General features: G+C 46.5%; 1 protein-coding gene across 1 annotated transcript in view; it reads left to right on the top strand.

The window, feature by feature from the left end:
• The window catches only part of LOC306919888 (kinesin-like protein KIF26B), a gene marked incomplete at both ends in the record, with an annotated part of 74313 nt that overhangs the window by 34103 nt on the left and 12401 nt on the right, over window positions 1–27809 (top strand). Inside the window, 3 exons of the mRNA XM_079496436.1 lie at window positions 12456–12712; window positions 16658–16795; window positions 27693–27809. The exon at window positions 27693–27809 is cut by the window's right edge and continues 89 nt beyond it. Coding sequence (XP_079352562.1) covers window positions 12456–12712; window positions 16658–16795; window positions 27693–27809 — 512 coding nt within the window. The remainder of the gene's footprint in view (window positions 1–12455; window positions 12713–16657; window positions 16796–27692) is intronic.

Genomic DNA, 27809 nt, shown 5'->3' with positions numbered 1-27809 from the left:
ATGTGTATGAAGGGAGTTCTGTTGGGGACATCAAGGGGCCAGATGTGTATGAAGGGAGTTCTGTTGGGGACATCAAGGGGCCAGATGTGTATGAAGGGAGTTCTGTTGGGGACGTCAAGGGGCCAGATGTGTATGAAGGGAGTTCTGTTGGGGGCGTCAAGGGGCCAGATGTGTATGAAGGGAGTTCTGCTGGGGACGTCAAGGGGCCAGATGTGTATGAAGGGAGTTCTGCTGGGGACGTCAAGGGGCCAGATGTGTATGAAGGGAGTTCTGTTGGGGACGTCAAGGGGCCAGATGTGTATGAAGGGAGTTCTGCTGGGGGCGTCAAGGGGCCAGATGTGTATGAAGGGAGTTCTGCTGGGGGCGTCAAGGGGCCAGATGTGTATGAAGGGAGTTCTGCTGGGGGCGTCAAGGGGCCAGATGTGTATGAAGGGAGTTCTGTTGGGGGCATCAAGGGGCCAGATGTGTATGAAGGGAGTTCTGTTGGGGACGTCAAGGGGCCAGATGTGTATGAAGGGAGTTCTGCTGGGGACGTCAAGGGGCCAGATGTGTATGAAGGGAGTTCTGTTGGGGACGTCAAGGGGCCAGATGTGTATGAAGGGAGTTCTGCTGGGGACGTCAAGGGGCCAGATGTGTATGAAGGGAGTTCTGCTGGGGACGTCAAGGGGCCAGATGTGTATGAAGGGAGTTCTGCTGGGGACGTCAAGGGGCCAGATGTGTATGAAGGGAGTTCTGCTGGGGGCGTCAAGGGGCCAGATGTGTATGAAGGGAGTTCTGTTGGGGGCATCAAGGGGCCAGATGTGTATGAAGGGAGTTCTGCTGGGGGCGTCAAGGGGCCAGATGTGTATGAAGGGAGTTCTGTTGGGGACGTCAAGGGGCCAGATGTGTATGAAGGGAGTTCTGTTGGGGGCGTCAAGGGGCCAGATGTGTATGAAGGGAGTTCTGCTGGGGACGTCAAGGGGCCAGATGTGTATGAAGGGAGTTCTGTTGGGGACGTCAAGGGGCCAGATGTGTATGAAGGGAGTTCTGCTGGGGATGTCAAGGGGCCAGATGTGTATGAAGGGAGTTCTGCTGGGGACGTCAAGGGGCCAGATGTGTATGAAGGGAGTTCTGCTGGGGGCGTCAAGGGGCCAGATGTGTATGAAGGGAGTTCTGTTGGGGGCATCAAGGGGCCAGATGTGTATGAAGGGAGTTCTGTTGGGGACGTCAAGGGGCCAGATGTGTATGAAGGGAGTTCTGTTGGGGGCGTCAAGGGGCCAGATGTGTATGAAGGGAGTTCTGTTGGGGGCGTCAAGGGGCCAGATGTGTATGAAGGGAGTTCTGCTGGGGACGTCAAGGGGCCAGATGTGTATGAAGGGAGTTCTGTTGGGGACGTCAAGGGGCCAGATGTGTATGAAGGGAGTTCTGTTGGGGACGTCAAGGGGCCAGATGTGTATGAAGGGAGTTCTGTTGGGGACGTCAAGGGGCCAGATGTGTATGAAGGGAGTTCTGTTGGGGGCGTCAAGGGGCCAGATGTGTATGAAGGGAGTTCTGCTGGGGACGTCAAGGGGCCAGATGTGTATGAAGGGAGTTCTGTTGGGGACGTCAAGGGGCCAGATGTGTATGAAGGGAGTTCTGCTGGGGATGTCAAGGGGCCAGATGTGTATGAAGGGAGTTCTGCTGGGGACGTCAAGGGGCCAGAATGTAGCTTTTAGTGGATGTGGAATTCATTGGGAGACACGGTCACCCGCTTCGACTGTTATCAATGGACAAGACCGCAGTTATCAGTTCGTATCAGTACGATTGTTTTCGACGAGTATGGGCATGCTCTGCCGACTGGTAAAAAAACCCGACAGGATTAAGGTTGGCGAACATGCGTCAATATTAGGAACACGCTGCGACATGCTTGCGGTTAAGTTTAGGGGAGGGTATGAGGAGGCTTGTCGTTTTTAGTAGGCAGTAGACCAAAACGACAGGATTAAGGTTGGCGAACATGCGTCAATATTAGGACCGCGCTGCGACATGCTTGCGGTTAAGTTTAGGGGAGGGTATGAGGAGGCTTGTCGTTTTTAGCAGGCTCCCAGCATGTCCAGTAGACCTGAATAGACAGATAAGATCGGTTAACGTGTCTTCAACGCCAATCGCAGCCAGTAGGCTCCAGACGAGCCGATCGGCTAGATAAGATCGGCGTAATAAGTAACCTACTGGGAATTATCGGTTGATTTTCGGTCGAAACGGCTGACACGGTGGGAGTTTACAGAGTCCTGCTGTATTTTAGAGGCAGAGGTTTTCAACTGGTGGTCCATGGACCACTGGCGGCCCGTGAAAGTATCACATACAGTAATGTAGGAAACTTTAAGGACAACTTAAAGGACAACTTTTTTTCAACCAAGGTTCATGTTTTAGGTTGTTATGAGAGAAAGTTAAAGGTGAGTGTTTTAGGTTGTTATGAGAGAAAGTTAAAGGTGAGTGTTTTAGGTTGTTATGAGAGAAAGTTAAAGGTGAGTGTTTAGGTTGTTATGAGAGAAAGTTAACACCCTCCGCGCCATTGCCGACGATTAAAGTCAATTGAAGCCTAATTTTGATACTGGCGCTTAACGCCATTGCCGACGACCTTCGGCAATTGAGCTTTTATAGCGCGTTCGATTGCTCGAGCCAAAATGTTAGCTAGCTGTGTTGTTAGCACAGAACTGGATCGCCCATTTTAGATCGTCGTCGCCATAAGCATCCATTCTATCCATTTATTTCAATCGCCTGTAACTCCTATTCCTTGTCCCAGATGGCATTTTTGGTCAAAACAGAGTTTCTTTGACGGCACAGAGCTGACAATCTAGAGCTCTCCGGAGCTCCGGCCTGGATTCACATTGTAAACAAGGCCCACCCAGCTGTGTGAAAACTCCTAACGTAGGACTACCGGTTGTGGACCGGAAATGGCGGCTGTTCAAAATAAGAGCTCAAATTAAAAAAATGCTGGTGTGAATTAGATCCTAATTTTTCAATAAATGATAGCGGTCTAAGTGTTAAAGTGTAGGGGTCTGAGGTGACCTGTCCATTCCTCATCAGGCAGTAGGGGTCTGAGGTGAAATGAAATGAAATGAAATGAAATGAAATCTATATTTACCCAGGGTATCTGGGCTAAGCTCAAGAACTTGTTTCCAGCCAGGCCCTGCTCATAGAACACATTTCATCATAGTGGTTGATGCCTTGTTCAAGGGCATTTCAGCGGTGGTAATTTTAACGTGTCGGACGGCTGGTTCGAACTGGGAACCTTCCGGTATCTAGACCGCGCCGCTATCCGTTCGGCCACCACTGCCACTGCCACTGACCTGTCCATTCCTCATCAGGCAGTAGGGGTCTGAGGTGACCTGTCCATTCCTCATCAGGCAGTAGGGGTCGTTGACCTGTCCATTCCTCATCAGGCAGTAGGGGTCTGAGGTGACCTGTCCATTCCTCAACAGGCAGTAGGGGTCTGAGGTGACCTGTCCATTCCTCATCAGGCAGTAGGGGTCTGAGGTGACCTGTCCATTCCTCATCAGGCAGTAGGGGTCTGAGGTGACCTGTCCATTCCTCATCAGGCAGTAGGGGTCTGAGGTGACCTGTCCATTCCTCATCAGGCAGTAGGGGTCTGAGGTGACCTGTCCATTCCTCATCAGGCAGTAGGGGTCTGAGGTGACCTGTCCATTCCTCAACAGGCAGTAGGGGTCGTTGACCTGTCCATTCCTCATCAGGCAGTAGGGGTCTGAGGTGACCTGTCCATTCCTCATCAGGCAGTAGGGGTCTGAGGTGACCTGTCCATTCCTCAACAGGCAGTAGGGGTCTGAGGTGACCTGTCCATTCCTCATCAGGCAGTAGGGGTCGTTGGGGCTTTCATAGAGGAGGTCCTGACGCATGAATGTGTTTGGACTCTCGGAACCTCGAGAACCTTGTGACCTCGCTCCGTCCAGGAGCGCTGCACGGCTCATTGTCAGTTCTGCTGATATACGTATTATGACGGGGATGGAGTAAGTGGAGGTCCTCTCTGTGCTCTCTCTCTATGTCTGTCTGGATGGAGTAAGTGGAGGTCCTCTCTGTGCTCTCTCTATGGATGGAGTAAGTGGAGGTCCTCTCTGTGCTCTCTCTCTATGTCTGTCTGGATGGAGTAAGTGGAGGTCCTCTCTGTGCTCTCTCTATGGATGGAGTAAGTGGAGGTCCTCTCTGTGCTCTCTCTCTATGTCTGTCTGGATGGAGTAAGTGGAGGTCCTCTCTGTGCTCTCTCTATGGATGGAGTAAGTGGAGGTCCTCTCTGTGCTCTCTCTATGGATGGAGTAAGTGGAGGTCCTCTCTGTGCTCTCTCTCTATGGATGGAGTAAGTGGAGGTCCTCTCTGTGCTCTCTCTATGGATGGAGTAAGTGGAGGTCCTCTCTGTGCTCTCTCTCTATGGATGGAGTAAGTGGAGGTCCTCTCTGTGCTCTCTCTCTATGGATGGAGTAAGTGGAGGTCCTCTCTGTGCTCTCTCTATGGATGGAGTAAGTGGAGGTCCTCTCTGTGCTCTCTCTCTATGTCTGTCTGGATGGAGTAAGTGGAGGTCCTCTCTGTGCTCTCTCTCTATGTCTGTCTGGATGGAGTAAGTGGAGGTCCTCTCTGTGCTCTCTCTCTATGTCTGTCTGGATGGAGTAAGTGGAGGTCCTCTCTGTGCTCTCTCTCTATGTCTGTCTGGATGGAGTAAGTGGAGGTCCTCTCTGTGCTCTCTCTCTATGTCTGTCTGGATGGAGTAAGTGGAGGTCCTCTCTGTGCTCTCTCTCTATGTCTGTCTGGATGGAGTAAGTGGAGGTCCTCTCTGTGCTCTCTCTAAGTGGAGGTCCTCTCTGTGCTCTCTCTAAGTGGAGGTCCTCTCTGTGCTCTCTCTAAGTGGAGGTCCTCTCTGTGCTCTCTCTAAGTGGAGGTCCTCTCTGTGCTCTCTCTAAGTGGAGGTCCTCTCTGTGCTCTCTCTAAGTGGAGGTCCTCTCTGTGCTCTCTCTAAGTGGAGGTCCTCTCTGTGCTCTCTCTAAGTGGAGGTCCTCTCTGTGCTCTCTCTCTATGTCTGTCTGGTCGGAAATTACAGCTCCCGCCTAACACTCTGACGCTGTGGTGGGTCTAAAGTCAAGTTCAAGTTCAAGTATTTATTTGCCATTTCAAAACAAGTTTGATAGGAAATTGTCATGATACTTCCTCTCACATACAAGACAACACAATAAACAACAGCACAAAGACAAGAACAAAAACAAAACAACAACAAAAAGAGACACAAGAAACAGAACCAGACCAGGACCAAGCTGCAGCTTTGACGCATGTATACAGTACAGACAGTAGAAGAAACTGGTTAGTGAAATTATGTAGCAATTTTTAAAGTGCATAATTATAATTAAAGTGCATACCGTCTAGTTTGTGTTTGAAGTGCAAGAGTGTCGTTAAGGTACCTGACTGCTTGGAGGTATGTGCTGTCTCTAAAACGGGAGGTTCTACTCCCAATGCTGCCATATCTCCTACCTGATGGGAGGAGATTGATAAGGTAATGGGCTGGATGGGAATAGTCGGCTATGATTTTTTTAGCCCTCTTCACCAATCTAGTGGGATAGAGTGATGCCAGCGATGGAAGGCTCGAACCAATTATCCTAGCTGCCTGACGTGTAACCCTCTCCAACCGTGTCCTGTCCTGTGCGGTTGTATTACCGTACCAGACAAGCATGGAAAAGGTGAGCACGCTCTCAATGACTGACCTATAGAAGTGTATCATAGCTGTTTTACTGACCTTGAACTTTCTGAGCTGCCGCAAGAAGTAGAGACGCTGGTGGGATTTACTGACCTTGAGGCTGGTGTTGAGTTCCCATGATAGGGATTCGTGGATGGTGGTTCCGAGGAACCGGAACGAGGAGACCGTCTCAACCTCTACTCCATTTATGGAGAGAGGAGGGAGGAAGGTTTTGTTCTTCCTCCTAAAGTCAACAACCAACTCTTTGGTTTTTGAGATGTTAAGTATGAGATTACGGTTCTCACACCACCTCACCAGGTCATCTATCTCATTACGATAGCCAGATTCATCACTGTTTGTGATTAGGCCTACCACAGAGGTGTCATCTGCAAATTTAAACAACAGGACTGAATTAGTGTGTGATTGACAAAAATATGTGTAGACAGAATATAGAAAAGGAGAAAGAACACAGCCCTGGGGGGCACCTGTGTTCAGAACCTTGGATTGTGAGATTAATTTGCCGACTTTGACAGCTTGTTTTCTGTCACTTAAAAAGTCATAAATCCATTTGCAAATGGATTGTTTAACACCCAGTTCCTGCAGGGTTTGGATCAACTTAACAGGAACGATAGTGTTAAACGCAGAACTGAAGTCGACAAATAAGATACGAGCATATACAGGCACAACCCTGGTTTCCAGATGTTGAAGGATAGAGTGCAAACACAAGGACACTGCATCGTCAACACTTCTATTTGCCCTATATGCAAACTGATGGGAATCAAGTGAGATGCTGGACATTAATCTACACACCAGCCGCTCAAAAACCTTCATAATGACCGATGTTAAGGCAACAGGCCTATAATCATTAAGACAGGTGATGTTGTTATTCTTCTTTGGGACTGGGATGATCACTGCTGACTTAAAACAAGCAGGCACGATAGAGTGTAGCAAGGACTGGTTAAAGATGGAAGTGAGGACTGGTGCCAGCTGGTCGGCACAGTGTTTAAGGGTGGCAGGCGACACGCCGTCAGGCCCTGCTGCCTTTCTGGTGTTTTGCTGGCGGAGCAGAACTCTGACGTCATGTTCTGATACAGTGGGAGGTGTGTCCCCCTGCTCTTCCAAAAAGGAGGGGGTCTGATAAGCCCCACCATCGAAACGACAGTAGAACTCATTAAGCCTCCCAGGGAGAGAGGGGTCACTGTCTAGAACATGGTTCTTGGTTTTATAATCAGTGATCGCCTGCAGCCCTTGCCAAACACCTCTGATGTCATTAGCTTGAAGTTTGTTTTCAAGTTTAGCTTTGTAGGAAGCTTTAGCCCTAAGCACGGCACGTTGGAATTCATATTTTAATGCTTTATATAGCACCAAATCCCCCTGCTTAAAAGCATCATGTTTCCTCCTACAAAGCACCCTCACTTCATTATTGAACCAGGGCTTATCGTTGCCGTAAACAGTGACAGATTTAGTTGTAATACAGACATTCTCACAGAATTGAATATAGGAGGTAACAGTGTCAGTGTAGGTGTTAATATCATCCTGGTCAGACCAGAAGTCACTCCATACTGTGGAATCAAAGCAGTCCTGTAACATGTCTATTGCTTGAGGAGACCATTTCCTGATGTGTTTTATGGTTGGTTTTTCCACCCTCAGTTTCTGACGATACTTTGGGATCAACAGGATTGTGATGTGGTCCGACTTACCAAGAGGGGCCCGCGCCACAGCATGATACGCCTCTCGAATGACAGAATAACATTGGTCCAAAGTCTTATCCTCCCTCGTGGGAATGTGGATCTGAGGCTTGTATCTCGGTAGAGCCTTCTTTAGGGAGACGTGGTTAAAGTCACCCAGGCAAAACACCACTGCATCCGGGTTGGAATTCTCCACCTCCATGATGATATTATGCAGCTGTTGTGTCGCAGATGTAGCTGAGGCATCTGGTGGGATATACACGACAGACAGGATGATAGAAGAGAACTCTCTCGGCCGATAGAAGGGCTTACACATGAGCATCAGACACTCCAACTCCGGTGTGCAGGTTCGTGACAGAATTTTAACGTCAGTACACCATCTCGTGTTGATATAACAACAAACACCGCCCCCGCATTGTTTGCGCGAGTCAACTTTGGAGCGGTCGGCTCGGTGTAGCGTGAAGCCAGCCTGTTGCACCGAGGAATCCGGGATCTCCTCATCCAGCCATGTTTCTGTGAGGCATATAGCTGCGGCGTCCTTGTAGTCCCTTTGAGTACGGATGAGCATAGCAAGTTCTTCTTTTTTCTTCACCCTGGCTGATTTGTCCGCCAGGGAACGGACATTAGCGAGAATCATGCTCGGAAGAGCAGAGCGATGTATGCGCAGCCTTAGGCGGACGAGTGCCCCCCCTCTCTTGCCTCGCTTCCTCGGCTGCCAGCCTAGGTTTAGCCGCCCCTCATGTTGTTTAAAATCCGGGGGGAGAATAGGCAGAGAACTGGGCATGATGTCGCGAATGTGCAGAAGCTCCTCTCTGCCATACTGTATCATGCCAGCGCTGGGTTCCAGAGACATACAGACTAACAAAAAACAACAAACAAACATGGAGAGGAGTACCGAGTCGCCATAGAGCGGCGCCATGTTGCATCACCTGTCAGCCTGTCAGCCTGTCAGCCTGTCACTCTCACAACTCATATGGGCTGACCAGGGGCTGACCAGAGGCTGACCATGGGCTGACCAGACCTCTATTATGGGCTGACCAGACCTCTATTATGGGCTGACCAGACCTCTATATGGGCTGACCAGACCTCTATTACGACGTCACACACCTATAGAGAGTATGGGCTGACCAGACCTCTATTACGACGTCACACACCTATAGAGAGTATGGGCTGACCAGACCTCTATTACGACGTCACACACCTATAGAGAGTATGCGCATGCTTAAAGTGAATGGCACATCGAGTGGCAAATCGAGTGGCAAAGCAACATGCAAAGTGAGTTTAACATTGTTTAATGTTGTTTAATGCAATCAGATAAGACTTTTCTGTGTGGATGTCTGGGCTGTCAAGGCCAGAAAGTAGTTTTTTGCCACTCAGTAGGCGTTCCTGCATAACTTCCTGGTTTGATGATGATGTCACACGCATACCCTCTATTTCTACAGGCACCATTGCGGTTTGTGCAGGTTGTCCTGTCCTTCACCCCCTGTTTACACTCACAGAATATTTGGTGCACGTTATACACAATTTAATTCACTATTGTTCCCACTGAGCATTCTGTGTAAGTAAAGCTTTTGGGAACCAACAGACCTTAAAAAAGGACAACTTTTGTTTTTTTCAACCAAGGTTCATGTTTTAGGTTGTTATTAGAGAAAGTAAAAGATGAGGGTATTTTTGAGTGGTGTAAACCACTCAAACAACTGGCTTTGTTAGTTTACGTGTCCACGTGTTTGTTCGTACCAAAAAAGTGAGCATGGTTGCTATGGTCACTCAGTTCACACAGGTGTGATTTCATTACGTCAGACATTACGCCAGACCACAGCTGACCAGGCTATATAATACCTTACACCACTCAGTTCACACGGGTGTGATTCTTTTTAAAATTTGCTGCTTTCTTTCGTTTTAGGGATTTTAGCTGTTTTTTGCAGGGGGGCGGGGGCATTCGAGCACAGGGCTAAATATGTATTTCTTTAAACAAAAAAATGTGATTTATTTTTTTATTCTTTACTATAGTCCTACTAGACCCCAAGACATTACATTTGGCCACGAAAGATCACGGGATCTACTGAATGTGTCAAACTGACATATTGAGCCTATGACACACAGTGTGGCTTCCCCCCCAGTAGGCTACCTTCACATTCAGTACATCATGTGATCTTTTGTGGCCAGATGTAATTTCTTGGGGACTAGGACTATAGTAAAGAATAAAAAAAGAAATCGCTAAAGAATTTTGTAAAGAAATACATATTTAGTCCCATGCTCGAATGCCCCCGCCCTCCTGTCAAAAGCAGCTAAAATCCCTAAAATGAAAGAAAGCAGCAAATAATAAAAAAAATAACACTCATCTTTAACTTTCTCTCATAACAACCTAAAACACTCACCTTTAACTTTCTCTCATAACAACCTAAACACTCACCTTTAACTTTCTCTCATAACAACCTAAAACACTCACCTTTAACTTTCTCTCATAACAACCTAAAACACTCACCTTTAACTTTCTCTCATAACAACCTAAAACACTCACCTTTAACTTTCTCTCATAACAACCTAAACACTCACCTTTAACTTTCTCTCATAACAACCTAAACACTCACCTTTAACTTTCTCTCATATACAACCTAAACACTCACCTTTAACTTTCTCTCATAACAACCTAAAACACTCATCTTTAACTTTCTCTCATAACAACCTAAACACTCACCTTTAACTTTCTCTCATAACAACCTAAACACTCACCTTTAACTTTCTCTCATAACAGCCTAAACACTCACCTTTAACTTTCTCTCATAACAACCTAAAACACTCATCTTTAACTTTCTCTCATAACAACCTAAAACACTCACCTTTAACTTTCTCTCATAACAACCTAAAACACCCATCTTTAACTTTCTCTCATAACAACCTAAAACACTCACCTTTAACTTTCTCTCATAACAACCTAAACACTCACCTTTAACTTTCTCTCATAACAACCTAAACACTCACCTTTAACTTTCTCTCATAACAACCAAAAACACTCACCTTTAACTTTCTCTCATAACAACCTAAACACTCACCTTTAACTTTCTCTCATATACAACCTAAACACTCACCTTTAACTTTCTCTCATAACAACCTAAAACACTCATCTTTAACTTTCTCTCATAACAACCTAAAACCCTCACCTTTAACTTTCTCTCATAACAACCTAAACACTCACCTTTAACTTTCTCTCATAACAACCTAAAACACTCATCTTTAACTTTCTCTCATAACAACCTAAAACACTCACCTTTAACTTTCTCTCATAACAACCTAAAACACTCACCTTTAACTTTCTCTCATAACAACCTAAAACACTCACCTTTAACTTTCTCTCATAACAACCTAAACACTCACCTTTAACTTTCTCTCATAACCACCTAAAACACTCACCTTTAACTTTCTCTCATAACCACCTAAAACACTCACCTTTAACTTTCTCTCATAACAACCTAAAACATTCACCTTTAACTTTCTCTCATAACAACCTAAACACTCACCTTTAACTTTCTCTCATAACAACCTAAAACACTCACCTTTAACTTTCTCTCATAACAACCTAAACACTCACCTTTAACTTTCTCTCATAACAACCTAAACACTCACCTTTAACTTTCTCTCATAACAACCTAAAACACTCACCTTTAACTTTCTCTCATAACAACCTAAACACTCACCTTTAACTTTCTCTCATAACAACCTAAAACACTCATCTTTAACTTTCTCTCATAACAACCTAAAACACTCACCTTTAACTTTCTCTCATAACAACCTAAAACACTCACCTTTAACTTTCTCTCATAACAACCTAAAACACTCACCTTTAACTTTCTCTCATAACAACCTAAACACTCACCTTTAACTTTCTCTCATAACCACCTAAAACACTCACCTTTAACTTTCTCTCATAACCACCTAAAACACTCACCTTTAACTTTCTCTCATAACAACCTAAAACATTCACCTTTAACTTTCTCTCATAACAACCTAAACACTCACCTTTAACTTTCTCTCATAACAACCTAAAACACTCACCTTTAACTTTCTCTCATAACAACCTAAAACACTCACCTTTAACTTTCTCTCATAACAACCTAAAACACTCACCTTTAACTTTCTCTCATAACAACCTAAACACTCACCTTTAACACTTAGACCGCTATCATTTATTGAAAAATTAGGATCTAATTCACACCAGCATTTTTTTAATTTGAGCTCTTATTTTGAAAAGCCGCCATTTCCGGTCCACAACCGGTAGTCCTACGTTAGGAGTTTTCACACAGCTGGGTGGGCCTTGTTTACAATGTGAATCCAGGCCGGAGCTCCGGAGAGCTCTAGATTGTCAGCTCTGTGCCGTCAAAGAAACTCTGTTTTGACCAAAAATGCCATCTGGGACAAGGAATAGGAGTTACAGGCAACAGGTTTGCTCAGGTTCCTCGGAGCCTCAGATGGTGGCGTGGCTGCTGGGGAAATAGAAGCCTCCTAGGTGAAGCCTCCTAGGTGAAGCCTCCTAGGTGAATCCTCGGAGCCTCATTCGGGTAGATGTTCTAAATGGTAAATGGTAAATGGTGCATTTATATAGCACCTTTATCCAAGGCGCTTTACATAGATTGTGCATGTTCTGAAGAGTCACCAGCGTTGCCACAACCCACATATTTGAGGGGCGCTAGCCCCTCCTATATTCAGCTTTAGTCGCCACACACACACGTCTCAATAATTTCCATTGACAATGAAAGGAGAAATTAGGTGAAATGTCCGCCAAATATGATGTAAATGTAACCAACCCCCAGACTTCACACGAGTGTGATTTTCTTTAGAGCACTTATGACAGCCAAGTCTATGGACTTTGAGGATCTTATACAATGTTTGTTATAGAGCACTTAGTAAATCATTTGCCAGCCAAGTCTATGGACTTTAACGTTTGTTTAAGGCCCTAAATGACGACGTAAGACGTCATGCTGCCGATATGAATACACCCTCCCTCCCTCCCTTTATTTATCACATTATATCTTGCTTTGCAGACTCCGGGTCCAGTCCAGGGTCCAGTCCAGGGTCCAGTCCAGGGTCCAGTCCAGGGTCCAGTCCAGGGGGGTCCAGTCCAGGGGGGTCCGGTCCAGCAGCAGGGAGCCTCTTCTGGCTCCTGGTCGACCCAGTCTCTGAGTCGCAGCCGGGGGGGAACCCTGGCCGCCAAGCTGCCTCTGAGGGCCGTGAACGGCCGGATCTCCGAGCTGCTCCAGGCCAGCGCGGGGGCTCGCTCCAGAGGCCACGCGGCAGGAGGAGGCTCTGATCCTGGGGAGGAGGGAGGAGCTGAAGGGGCGAGGTAATGACATGACATCATTCTCAACTGGCTTGATGCCTTTAGGGCCTTGCAAACGTGAAGCGAGGAACGCAGGCGTTGTTGCCTGGATCAACACAGGTCTCCTCCAGGTCTGTTGAAGAGGGCCTGGATCAACACAGGTCTCCTCCAGGTCTGTTGAAGAGGGCCTGGATCAACACAGGTCTCCTCCAGGTCGGTTGAAGAGGGCCTGGATCAACACAGGTCTCCTCCAGGTCGGTTGAAGAGGGCCTGGATCAACACAGGTCTCCTCCAGGTCTGTTGAAGAGGGTCTGGATCAACACAGGTCTCCTCCAGGTCGGTTGAAGAGGGCCTGGATCAACACGGGTCTCCTCCAGGTCTGTTGAAGAGGGCCTGGATCAACACAGGTCTCCTCCAGGTCGGTTGAAGAGGGCCTGGATCAACACAGGTCTCCTCCAGGTCTGTTGAAGAGGGTCTGGATCAACACAGGTCTCCTCCAGGTCTGTTGAAGAGGGCCTGGATCAACACAGGTCTCCTCCAGGTCTGTTGAAGAGGGCCTGGATCAACACAGGTCTCCTCCAGGTCTGTTGAAGAGGGCCTGGATCAACACAGGTCTCCTCCAGGTCTGTTGAAGAGGGCCTGGATCAACACAGGTCTCCTCCAGGTCTGTTGAAGAGGGCCTGGATCAACACAGGTCTCCTCCAGGTCGGTTGAAGAGGGCCTGGATCAACACAGGTCTCCTCCAGGTCGGTTGAAGAGGGCCTGGATCAACACAGGTCTCCTCCAGGTCTGTTGAAGAGGGCCTGGATCAACACAGGTCTCCTCCAGGTCTGTTGAAGAGGGCCTGGATCAACAAAGCTCTCCTCCAGGTCTGTTGAAGAGGGCCTGGATCAACACAGGTCTCCTCCAGGTCTGTTGAAGAGGGCCTGGATCAACACAGGTCTCCTCCAGGTCTGTTGAAGAGGGCCTGGATCAACACAGGTCTCCTCCAGGTCTGTTGAAGAGGGCCTGGATCAACACAGGTCTCCTCCAGGTCTGTTGAAGAGGGCCTGGATCAACACAGGTCTCCTCCAGGTCTGTTGAAGAGGGCCTGGATCAACACAGGTCTCCTCCAGGTCTGTTGAAGAGGGTCTGGATCAACACAGGTCTCCTCCAGGTCTGTTGAAGAGGGCCTGGATCAACACAGGTCTCCTCCAGGTCTGTTGAAGAGGGCCTGGATCAACACAGGTCTCCTCCAGGTCTGTTGAAGAGGGCCTGGATCAACACAGGTCTCCTCCAGGTCTGTTGAAGAGGGCCTGGATCAACACAGGTCTCCTCCAGGTCTGTTGAAGAGGGCCTGGATCAACACAGGTCTCCTCCAGGTCTGTTGAAGAGGGCCTGGATCAACACAGGTCTCCTCCAGGTCTGTTGAAGAGGGCCTGGATCAACACAGGTCTCCTCCAGGTCTGTTGAAGGAAGAGGGCCTGGATCAACACAGGTCTCCTCCAGGTCTGTTGAAGAGGGCCTGGATCAACACAGGTCTCCTCCAGGTCTGTTGAAGAGGGCCTGGATCAACACAGGTCTCCTCCAGGTCTGTTCAAGAGGGGCGAAACAACGCAAGCGTATAAAAAAAAAAAAGCTAAACAGAATCCAGGTCTGGTGAGTCTCGGGGGGGGGAGTGTGCACGGAACGACCAGCGCGTGCAACAAATTCATGGGACCGCGCTCACGTAAATACGCTTGCGTTGTCGCACCGCGACTTCTCCGAACAAAAACGCAGGTCTCATTGAAAATGAACTATAGGCACGTTTTATCGCTTTCCCGTTTGCAAGGCCCTTTTGTCCTTCTGAGCAATGGGCTCGGATGTCCTTCTGAGCAATGGGCTCGGATGTCCTTCTGAGCAATGGGCTCGGATGCCATTTTGGATAGAACTTGGGCCCCTTTCCTAGTTCCTTCACAGGTGTCACCTAAAGGCTCTGTTCCATTCTGGTCAGGGTGCTGCTATATGTGACCAGATTTGACTGAGAGTCTGCCATCGCGCAAATTCCAGCTTTTCACCAGAGGAGAAAAACTTTTTTTCTTTTTTCAAAATGAGTTAATAGCACAGGCAGACTACTAGAGCATGTCTGAAATACGTGTCAGAGCTGAAATAAATATATGAAATAAATGCTTAAACATGTAGCTAGGTGTAATGTTAGAGTCCACAGAAGACATGTAAATATGAAATAAATGCTTAAACATGTAGCTAGGTGTAATGTTAGAGACCACAGAAGACATGTAAATATGAAATAAATGCTTAAAGGTGTAGTGAAATGATCATATGGGCATACCTAACAATGGATGCCAAAAAAATGTGAAAATTCTCATTTTTGTGTGTCAAAAGTCCATAAATTATTACTTCCTGAAAACGAAAACGTGCTGCGTGATGATGTGTCGAGGCCAACATCGATAAAAGCCAATAAAAATGAAGCTCACCAGTTTAATTCCCCATATCTCCGCATCCGTCCAGCACAGGCTGCACAGCTGCTACTGATTACAGACATCTTCCGTTTTTATTCCCATTCAAGATAACATCCAGAGAGTGTATTACTCGGTTTCAACTTAATCATCACGCTAAAAATGTATCTGAAAACATTATAGGGTAGAAATAAGCCACATTAAGTGTAAACTGGTAAAGCTGGCTGACTATCTGATTTGTAAACAAACATCCACACGCTGTCCTGCGTAGCATAGCTACCCGTCCCTAGCTACGTCCCATCCCCTGAAGGGATGCGACGCTCTGATTGGTTCAGAAACTTCATAGCGGTGTTTCAACTTGAGACCGTCTGAAACTTCAAAATAAAATGTCCACCATTTCCGTTTCACTACGCCTTTAAACATGTAGCTAGGTGTAATGTTAGAGACCACAGAAGACATGTAAATATGAAATAAATGCTTAAACATGTAGCTAGGTGTAATGTTAGAGACCACAGAAGACATGTAAATATGAAATAAATGCTTAAACATGTAGCTAGGTGTAATGTTAGAGACCACAGAAGTGAACCTTTCAAGTCTGTTTTCTCAACTCGCTGTTTTCTGCAAGACATTACTCTATAAGCCATATCTCCAAAACTGGTGGGTCAAACTGAACATCCACTATGTCAATTTGAAGCTATGATTCCCTGCTTTCATTAGACAGGAAAGCGGGAGAGAGATAATTGGAGAGACACGCAGCAAAGGTCGTCGTGAACGGGACTCGAACACGCAACATGCTGTCAGTCAGGTCCAAAGCCTACAGTATATGTGGCATGCGCCTGAACCGCTTGGCCAGCGGGCGCCAGAAATTTAAAAAGTTTGAGAAGCATTGCAGAGTGACTGGAACAGAGCCTTAATTAGTATCATCTGTAACACTGATGATGGAAGTACTGGAAGAACTGGCCCGGAAGTAGGCAGAGATTCTGTGTGCATAGAGAGTGTCTCGGCCCCATACAGCAGTACTGACTCCACTGTGAGGGTCCATGTCTCGGCCCCATACAGCAGTACTGACTCCACTGTGAGGGTCCATGTCTCGGCCCCATACAGCAGTACTGACTCCACTGTGAGGGTCCATGTCTCGGCCCCATACAGCAGCACTGACTCCACTGTGAGGGTCCATGTCTCGGCCCCATACAGCAGCACTGACTCCACTGTGAGGGTCCATGTCTCGGCCCCATACAGCAGCAGCACTGACTCCACAGTAGCTATGAACCACCGCCTCTTTAAGGTCTTCTCCCATATCTGATTTCCACACTCTCCTCATCCCGTGCAAGGCTTTCCAGGCAAGTGCTCGCCGAACCTTCAGATCCTGTTCAGTTGAGGCAGTCCAGGCCCCGAGGCGGTACTTGAAGTCCTCGACTCGCTCGAGCACCGTCCCGTCTGCAGTGGCAATGGTTTTGTCCTCGGTGTTGACTGCCATCACCTTTGTTTTCTAGGCATTGAGCTGTATGGTTTGCTCCTTGTTTAGTGCTCCTAGCGGAGGAGGAGGAGGAGGAGGAGGTGCAGCTGGAGAGGAGAAACCTTCGGAGGTCCCCAGCCTGCCGTCTCCCTACAGTAAGATCACGGCACCCAGAATACCTCAGCGCTGCAGCAGTGGACATGCGAGTGACAACAGGTACGGTAAAAAAAAAGAATTATAAAAAAAGGATACTTTGAAAACCAACGTCTGTCAGCCCCACACATTCATTCATGAATAATAATGAATTCTATTCGATGTCGCCCTATATTTCAGGGTAATAAAAAAAAAAAAAAAAAAACATGATCATCAGGTACTATGATTTATCCCATTTAGGCCTCTGACAAAAACATATCATACCTGTTTCTATATCAGTGGTTCTCAAACTACATCATGTCAAGGACCCCAAAAATGATATGTAATTGGTCGCCGACCCCCATCTGAAAATATGTTGTTCCAGGGACCCCCCCCTCCAATGGCAGTCCCTCAGTCAAATTTGGCCACACATTTGAATATTATAACCACACCTGGGGGTCTATTAGAGTAATGTTAACTCCATAGAGACATACACAAAACCTGGGGGTCTATTAGAGTAATGTTAACTCCATAGAGAGTATACAAAACACCTGGGGGTCTATTAGAGTAATGTTAACTCCATAGACACATACACAACACCTGGGGGTCTATTAGAGTAATGTTAACTCCATAGAGAGTATACAAAACACCTGGGGGTCTATTAGAGTAATGTTAACTCCATAGAGATGCATACAAAACACCTGGGGGTCTATTAGAGTAATGTTAACTCCATAGACACATACAAAACCCCTGGGGGTCTATTAGAGTAATCTTAACTCCATAGAGATGCATACACAGCACCTAGGGGTCTATTCGAGTAATGTTAACTCCATAGACACATACACAACACCTGGGGGTCTATTAGAGTAATGTTAACTCCATAGAGATGCATACACAACACCTGGGGGTCTATTAGAGTAATGTTAACTCCATAGACACATACACAACACCTGGGGGTCTATTAGAGTAATGTTAACTCCATAGACACATACACAACACCTGGGGGTCTATTAGAGTAATGTTAACTCCATAGACACATACAAAACACCTGGGGGTCTATTAGAGTAATGTTAACTCCATAGACACATACAAAACACCTGGGGGTCTATTAGAGTAATGTTAACTCCATAGACACATACAAAACACCTGGGGGTCTATTAGAGTAATGTTAACTCCATAGACACATACACAACACCTGGGGGTCTATTAGATAATGTTAACTCCATTGACACATACAAAACACCTGGGGGTCTATTAGAGTAATGTTAACTCCATAGACACATACAAAACACCTGGGGGTCTATTAGAGTAATGTTAACTCCATAGAGATGCATACAAAACACCTGGGGGTCTATTAGAGTAATGTTAACTCCATAGACACATACAAAACACCTGGGGGTCTATTCAAGTAATGTTAACTCCATAGACACATACACAACAGCTGGGGGTCTATCTATTAGAGTAATGTTAACTCCATAGACACGTACAAAACACCTGGGGGTCTATTAGATAATGTTAACTCCATAGACACATACAAAACGCCTGGGGGTCTATTAGAGTAATGTTAACTCCATAGAGATGCATACAAAACACCTGGGGGTCTATTAGAGTAATGTTAACTCCATAGCCACATACACAACACCTGGGGGTCTATTAGAGTAATGTTAACTCCATAGACACATACAAAACACCTGGGGGTCTATTAGAGTAATGTTAACTCCATAGACACATACAAAACTCCTGGGGGTCTATTAGAGTAATGTTAACTCCATAGACACATACAAAACACCTGGGGGTCTATTAGAGTAATGTTAACTCCATAGACACATACAAAACACCTGGGGGTCTATTAGAGTAATGTTAACTCCATAGACACATACAAAACTCCTGGGGGTCTATTAGAGTAATGTTAACTCCATAGACACATACAAAACACCTGGGGGTCTATTAGAGTAATGTTAACTCCATAGACACATACACAACACCTGGGGGTCTATTAGAGTAATGTTAACTCCATAGACACATACAAAACACCTGGGGTCTATTAGAGTAATGTTAACTCCATAGACACATACACAACACCTGGGGGTCTATTAGAGTAATGCTAACTCCATAGACACATACAAAACACCTGGGGGTCTATTAGAGTAATGTTAACTCCATAGACACATACAAAACACCTGGGGGTCTATTAGAGTAATGTTAACTCCATAGACACATACAAAACACCTGGGGGTCTATTAGAGTAATGTTAACTCCATAGACACATACAAAACACCTGGGGGTCTATTAGAGTAATGTTAACTCCATAGACACATACAAAACACCTGGGGGTCTATTAGAGTAATGTTAACTCCATAGACACATACACAACACCTGGGGGTCTATTAGAGTAATGTTAACTCCATAGACACATACAAAACACCTGGGGGTCTATTAGAGTAATGTTAACTCCATAGACACATACACAACACCTGGGGGTCTATTAGAGTAATGTTAACTCCATAGACACATACAAAACACCTGGGGGTCTATTAGAGTAATGTTAACTCCATAGACACATACACAACAGCTGGGGGTCTATCTATTAGAGTAATGTTAACTCCATAGACACATACACAACACCTGGGGGTCTATTAGAGTAATGTTAACTCCATAGACACATACAAAACACCTGGGGGTCTATTAGAGTAATGTTAACTCCATAGACACATACACAACACCTGGGGGTCTATTAGAGTAATGTTAACTCCATAGACACATACACAACACCTGGGGGTCTATTAGAGTAATGTTAACTCCATAGACACATACAAAACACCTGGGGGTCTATTAGAGTAATGTTAACTCCATAGACACATACAAAACACCTGGGGGTCTATTAGAGTAATGTTAACTCCATAGAGACATACACAACACCTGGGGGTCTATTAGAGTAATGTTAACTCCATAGAGAGTATACAAAACACCTGGGGGTCTATTAGAGTAATGTTAACTCCATAGACACATACACAACACCTGGGGGTCTATTAGAGTAATGTTAACTCCATAGAGAGTATACAAAACACCTGGGGGTCTATTAGAGTAATGTTAACTCCATAGAGATGCATACAAAACACCTGGGGGTCTATTAGAGTAATGTTAACTCCATAGACACATACAAAACCCCTGGGGGTCTATTAGAGTAATCTTAACTCCATAGAGATGCATACACAACACCTAGGGGTCTATTCGAGTAATGTTAACTCCATAGACACATACACAACACCTGGGGGTCTATTAGAGTAATGTTAACTCCATAGAGATGCATACACAACACCTGGGGGTCTATTAGAGTAATGTTAACTCCATAGACACATACACAACACCTGGGGGTCTATTAGAGTAATGTTAACTCCATAGACACATACAAAACACCTGGGGGTCTATTAGAGTAATGTTAACTCCATAGACACATACAAAACACCTGGGGGTCTATTAGAGTAATGTTAACTCCATAGACACATACAAAACACCTGGGGGTCTATTAGAGTAATGTTAACGCCATAGACACATACACAACACCTGGGGGTCTATTAGATAATGTTAACTCCATTGACACATACAAAACACCTGGGGGTCTATTAGAGTAATGTTAACTCCATAGACACATACAAAACACCTGGGGGTCTATTAGAGTAATGTTAACTCCATAGAGATGCATACAAAACACCTGGGGGTCTATTAGAGTAATGTTAACTCCATAGACACATACAAAACACCTGGGGGTCTATTCAAGTAATGTTAACTCCATAGACACATACACAACAGCTGGGGGTCTATCTATTAGAGTAATGTTAACTCCATAGACACGTACAAAACACCTGGGGGTCTATTAGATAATGTTAACTCCATAGACACATACAAAATGCCTGGGGGTCTATTAGAGTAATGTTAACTCCATAGAGATGCATACAAAACACCTGGGGGTCTATTAGAGTAATGTTAACTCCATAGCCACATACACAACACCTGGGGGTCTATTAGAGTAATGTTAACTCCATAGACACATACAAAACACCTGGGGGTCTATTAGAGTAATGCTAACTCCATAGACACATACAAAACTCCTGGGGGTCTATTAGAGTAATGTTAACTCCATAGACACATACAAAACACCTGGGGGTCTATTAGAGTAATGTTCAACTGTAAGAGATTTCACTACACAGGACTGAATGAATGCACTGGCTTTTATTACGAGAAGGGGATTACATTGAGAATGAATGAATGGAACATGATAAAGTCAAGAATGAATGCATTCGTATTGGCATGACGTTAGGAGCTTTGGCGGGGGCCCCAGCAGAGGCTCTGATCGGGAGCCTCGAATCGGATCCTGCCTGATGGAAGGCAGGGGCTCCGGACCCGCCCCAAAGGAAGGAGTAAAATGAATGTTTTACCTGGAAGGAACTATACAAACGACGTTGGTGAGATTCCCTCGACGAGACGGTGCCTTCGGCGAGAAGGGATCCATGGGAGAGTGAGGAAGGCCCCGCTCATAGGAGCCTCACGCTAGATGACTCGCGGGAGTTGGCTTGGAGGGGATGAAGCTGACGCTGCCAGTATGGGAGCCCTCGCGGAAGGGGCTCGTGGGAGAACGATTAGTAGGCATGGTTGGTAGGCGAATAAGCCCGATGGTTAGCGAGCCTCTGGATGGCTAGCCGGACATCGTTTGCCGGCAGAGTCTATTGGAATGAGAGTAAAGTTGATTAGCATGGCATGAATGAAACGTGAATGGGTTGATTATTTCGCGGGGCAGGCGTCCTCACGATAGAGGCATCCTCACGATAGAGGATTTGATTATTTCACGAGGCATCCTCCCGACGGAGGATTTCGGAATGGTGGCTGATTGTGGCAAGATGAGATGAATATTCGCCGGCGTCCTCACGATAGAGGATTTCGATATGGTGGCGTGAATGAGGTGCGTGGAACGTGCTGAGAATGATAATTACGTGGTATTTGAGAATTTGGCAAATGGCTGGCGGATTGTGTTTACCGGGAGAATCTATTAGGTGAGAGAGAGAGGATACTCATTTCTTGGGGCATCCTGCGAGGATGAGGTGGTGGAAGGAAGCATGAATGTTAGACGTGAGCACGTTGCCTGCTGGAGAGTGAGACCTCTCGACGGAGGTTTCCGAGTGATGGTGAGACGGGACGATGGAGTGACGTGGATGTGAAGCCGCTGAGGTCAGCGGGTAGATGCGACTGTAGCGACGGGTCGATGCGAAGTTAGTAGATATAGCACCTTGATGAAGATCCATTGCGGAATCTTAACATGGAGGCATCTTTACAGTGGAGGTATGAAAGATCCGGGGGGATGAATTCTGCGAGCCTGGAGAACGCTGGGGTGAGAGAAAGACTGGACTTTGCGAGAAACTCTTAACGAGGTGTGAGCGGGGATATGTTAAATGAATGAGCAGGAACCCGGCCACCTATGGCGACCACCAGTCATTGTAGCGAGTACTGTGAAGCACAGCGGTTGACGGGGGACCGTGAGATTAGGTTGAGCCATTTAGTAATGGAGACTGGAGATGCGTTTTACGAATAGAGAGATGAGCATGGAACGTGGGGACGGAATTAATTGAGGTCGAAGGAGATCAGTCTGCTCTGCAGATGGACCCTGCGAGACCTGGGGATCAGGTTTGTTTGACGAATACGGGGCAGACCGAGGGGAATGGTTTAACGACGTTAGGTTTCTTGGGTTATGACTAACGCAGCGGACATTGAAATCAATATTATTATTAATAATATTAGACCGACTGGCGGGAAACTATTCCGCTTGGAAAATTCCCCCCCAAAACCTGAAGTGGGAGCTTGCTGCGTTTTTGGAGCGTTGTAACGATAGCCTGAGCTCTCTGAGCAACGGAACTGCGAATAGGTTATGGCTTATGAGCGAGTGATTTGAGTGAAAACTGAATGCCGCTGATCTGGGAGCGGGACACCTGTGGCTGCTTGGTGAAGAGACATCAACGTCGAGCTGGTTCTTACTAGGGAAATGAGTACCTGATGTCGTAGATTGAAATACCAGTTGTGATGGCAGATTACGATTAGACGTTGTGTGGATGGCTGCCTATGTGTTTAGAAATTACAGTGCAGTTAGGACGTTACGGTGCATGGCTGCCTATGTGTTTAGGAATTACGGTGCAGTTAGGACGTTACGGTGCGTGGCTGCCTATGTGTTTAGGAATTACAGTGCAGTTAGGACGTTACGGTGCGTGGCTGCCTATGTGTTTAGGAATTACAGTGCAGTTAGGACGTTACGGTGCGAGGCTGCCTATGTGTTTAGGAATTACAGTTCAGTTAGGACGTTACGGTGCGTGGCTGCCTATGTGTTTAGGAATTACAGTGCAGTTAGGACGTTACGGTGCGAGGCTGCCTATGTGTTTAGGAATTACAGTGCAGTTAGGACGTTACGGTGCGTGGCTGCCTATGTGTTTAGGAATTACAGTTCAGTTAGGACGTTACGGTGCGTGGCTGCCTATGTGTTTAGGAATTACGGTGCAGTTAGGACGTTACGGTGCGAGGCTGCCGAGTTTAGCTGATGCAGTGCATGGCTGCCGATGAGTTTAGCTGATGCAGTGCGTGGCTGCCGATGAGTTTAGCTGATGCGGTGCGTGGCCGCCGATGAGTTTAGCTGATGCAGTGCGTGGCTGCCGATGAGTTTAGCTGATGCAGTGCGTGGCTGCCGATGAGTTTAGCTGATGCAGTGCGTGGCTGCCGATGAGTTTAGCTGATGCAGTGCGTGGCTGCCGATGAGTTTAGCTGTTGCAGTGCGTGGCTGCCGATGGGATTAGATATTGCGGTGGATGGCTGACGAGGAGTTTAGCTCGGTGGGGTCCATGTTGAAGAAGACCGGTAGACGAATGAGGCCTGGCTGAGAACCTGACCTTCCCGGCATGCGTGAACGGTACTCGTATCCCAGATGATCGCCAAGCAGGTAGCTGGACATGGAGGAGCACAAAGCATGGAATTAGTGTGGTCGGACCGTCATAGCAGTTGAAGTGTGAGTAGAATTATTAAGACTTAATTGACACTGGAGCAGGAGAAGCAATGAAGTTGACGGGGTGAGTATGGTCATCGAGGTCGTGTTGTTAGCGCGTATGGACGGAGTAGTGTTGACTGAAGCAGTGGTAGCGTTGCGTTTGGAGTTAACGTGACCATCGTGTTGAAAGCGGAGGAGCGGTTGAGGAGGATGAAGGATCGTGTTTCATGCTGCGGTTTAGTCATGTCGTGACCATTGTGAAATGACTGAATGTGTAGCATTAACTGAAGCTGGAGTCTGACGGACACATGAATTAGGCAAATCGAATTTCGCAGTTGAAAGTGTAAGCATGACGAAGTCCTAAATGTGCGATTATGGAGACAGCGGGAAGCCGCTCCACGCACTTGAGCCGATTCCTGCGCAAACGCAATGTGGATAATCACACCCGTGTGAAGTGAGGGGCGCTGATGTATGGAAAGCTAACTCATGTTGACTAGGTGATGAAATGGTGATGTGAAACGAACGGTGCCGACATGAACATTAAATGCCATTACTGATGAGGAGACGATATGGCGTAATGAGGGACAATATGGCATGCATTTTCCCTTCATTTCCGATTGTCAACGACTGACCTTATAATAATAAGCTGCGGAACTGGCTAGTGATTGGAGAGTGAGGCCTAAAGACGTAGAAGGAGTTGAGTAAAGTCCTTCGCCAGCGGAAGCACCAGTTCTTAACTAACTAAAGCTAACCAGACATGATGGAGAACCTATGCTGAAATAATCAGACGAGCTGCGAAGCAATGTTCTGAGGTGTAGTGAGGCTACGAGCACGCTTAGACCCTCAGACACCAGTTACTGTACTTGGAGCGTTCTTTCTTGGCCACTACAGACGTCGAAATGGCAGAGCTACGAGCTCACAACGTGAGGGTCTAACGTCAATCAGGGTTTGTCATATATGCAATATGTGTAGCTGCACCTTTAAGAGAACTGTGTTGCTATGGCTACGATGCTGCCGTAAAGCACATCGTCTAGTGTTGATGTTTTGAATGTGACCAACGTGTGTTGTGATGGACAACCGGTGCATGCTGCTGCCTGCTGTGATGTTGACGTGCCTAAAGTTTAGTGAACTGCTACTTGGATTATACACATGCGTGGACAATGGGACTTCTAGAAACTGTTACAAGTGACCGAAGCACTTGGCGGACGCATCGCTTCGGAAAATGGCTAAGTTTAATACCCCGGACAGTTTGCATTCTACCGTCCAAAGAAGGGTAAGACTGGAAGCGGCGTATCCAGCCGTATCGTCTGGCGACGAAACTAGCGGAGGATGGGCGAGGTTCAGGTCAGTTCCCCGATATAGTTTGGGAGTCGCTGCGCTAGAAGCGTACGGTAGCGACGAGCGGTAGACGAGAGGGCTAATGGTAGCTGTTGGATAATGTTTGGTAGCAGGTAGCTGCGGCATATGGCTAGTGAAAGCAGTATGAGCTGCTGGAAATGTTTGAAAAGCATGTGGTTGCAACCTAAGCTAATGAAGCGGAATGTTTGGTAGAACGAAGCGCCCCCACTAGCGGAATGATTGAAGCATGAATCTGAAACACTAGCAGATTACCATGGCATGAATTAAATGGAGCAAAGTGTTTAGCGATGGGGAAATAGGACGGTATTGCGTCCGCGGATGAGGCAGCATCGGAACGGAATCGAAGTTAGGCTGTTAGCAGTTACGTTTGCGTTGTGAGTTGGACCATTCAAGTGAATAAATAGCAGTGCGAGCAAGTAGTGTAATACTGTATCTGATGGAGGCATGCAGGGCCTGGGACGCTGGCGAGGCACCCGTCGGTGTGTCCTAGGATGAAAGCTGCGGGACCAGGGCGGTGAGGGCGCCTGGTCGTGGAAGCAAGATGTTGTCTTCATGTTGAACTACGAAGTTGGTTGGAAAGAAACGACGGATGGTGAGCTGAGATGAGCTCTCGTGTCTGTGTGTGACCTGAACGGAAGGCATAAGTGAGACAAGGAAGTAGGAGGCCCCTTTTAAGGGGCCCAGACGTGAGATGCACTGATCTGGTTGGAGCAGGGCAGAGGGTCGAATAGGGGAACTGAGTTGGGTGGTGGCTGTTCGTTCCACCTCTCAGTTGAACTTTCGTTTATAACTTACACTTAACTCCATAGACACATACAAAACACCTGGGGGTCTATTAGAGTAATGTTAACTCCATAGACACATACAAAACTCCTGGGGGTCTATTAGAGTAATGTTAACTCCATAGACACATACAAAACACCTGGGGGTCTATTAGAGTAATGTTAACTCCATAGACACATACACAACACCTGGGGGTCTATTAGAGTAATGTTAACTCCATAGACACATACAAAACACCTGGGGTCTATTAGAGTAATGTTAACTCCATAGACACATACACAACACCTGGGGGTCTATTAGAGTAATGCTAACTCCATAGACACATACAAAACACCTGGGGGTCTATTAGAGTAATGTTAACTCCATAGACACATACAAAACACCTGGGGGTCTATTAGAGTAATGTTAACTCCATAGACACATACAAAACACCTGGGGGTCTATTAGAGTAATGTTAACTCCATAGACACATACAAAACACCTGGGGGTCTATTAGAGTAATGTTAACTCCATAGACACATACAACACACCTGGGGGTCTATTAGAGTAATGTTAACTCCATAGACACATACACAACACCTGGGGGTCTATTAGAGTAATGTTAACTCCATAGACACATACAAAACACCTGGGGGTCTATTAGAGTAATGTTAACTCCATAGACACATACACAACACCTGGGGGTCTATTAGAGTAATGTTAACTCCATAGACACATACAAAACACCTGGGGGTCTATTAGAGTAATGTTAACTCCATAGACACATACACAACAGCTGGGGGTCTATCTATTAGAGTAATGTTAACTCCATAGACACATACACAACACCTGGGGGTCTATTAGAGTAATGTTAACTCCATAGACACATACACAACACCTGGGGGTCTATTAGAGTAATGTTAACTCCATAGACACATACAAAACACCTGGGGGTCTATTAGAGTAATGTTAACTCCATAGACACATACAAAACACCTGGGGGTCTATTAGAGTAATGTTAACTCCATAGACACATACAAAACACCTGGGGGTCTATTAGAGTAATGTTAACTCCATAGACACATACACAACACCTGGGGGTCTATTAGAGTAATGTTAACTCCATAGACACATACAAAACACCTGGGGGTCTATTAGAGTAATGTTAACTCCATAGACACATACACAACACCTGGGGGTCTATTAGAGTAATGTTAACTCCATAGACACATACAAAACACCTGGGGGTCTATTAGAGTAATGTTAACTCCATAGACACATACACAACAGCTGGGGGTCTATCTATTAGAGTAATGTTAACTCCATAGACACATACACAACACCTGGGGGTCTATTAGAGTAATGTTAACTCCATAGACACATACAAAACACCTGGGGGTCTATTAGAGTAATGTTAACTCCATAGACACATACAAAACACCTGGGGGTCTATTAGAGTAATGTTAACTCCATAGAGATGCATATAAAACAGCAAAAAGTACAAAAAACGTGATGTTTCCGCATGGAAGCGTTCTATTATCTGACGTTCTCTCCCGTGTCCAACCACACAGCAGCGTTCTAACGTTCTCTCCCGTGTCCAACCACACAGCAGCGTGCTGAAGTTCTCTCCTAGTGTCCAACCACACAGCAGTGTTCTAACGTTCTCTCCTGGTGTCCAACCACACAGCAGCGTGCTGAAGTTCTCTCCTAGTGTCCAACCACACAGCAGTGTTCTAACGTTCTCTCCTGGTGTCCAACCACACAGCAGCGTGCTGAAGTTCTCTCCTAGTGTCCAACCACACAGCAGTATTCTGATGTTCTCTCCCGTGTCCAACCACACAGCAGCGTGCTGAGCGGAGAGCTGCCCCCGGCCATGGGCAAGACGGCGCTGTTCTACCACAGCGGGGCGAGCAGCGGCTACGAGAGCATGCTGAGAGACAGCAGCGAGAACACGGGCAG

Source organism: Electrona antarctica (genome assembly GCF_951216825.1).
Source record: "Electrona antarctica genome assembly, chromosome: 3".
In the NCBI taxonomy this organism is placed as follows: Eukaryota; Metazoa; Chordata; class Actinopteri; order Myctophiformes; family Myctophidae; genus Electrona; species Electrona antarctica.
This window is presented reverse-complemented; position numbering and strand designations above follow the sequence as displayed.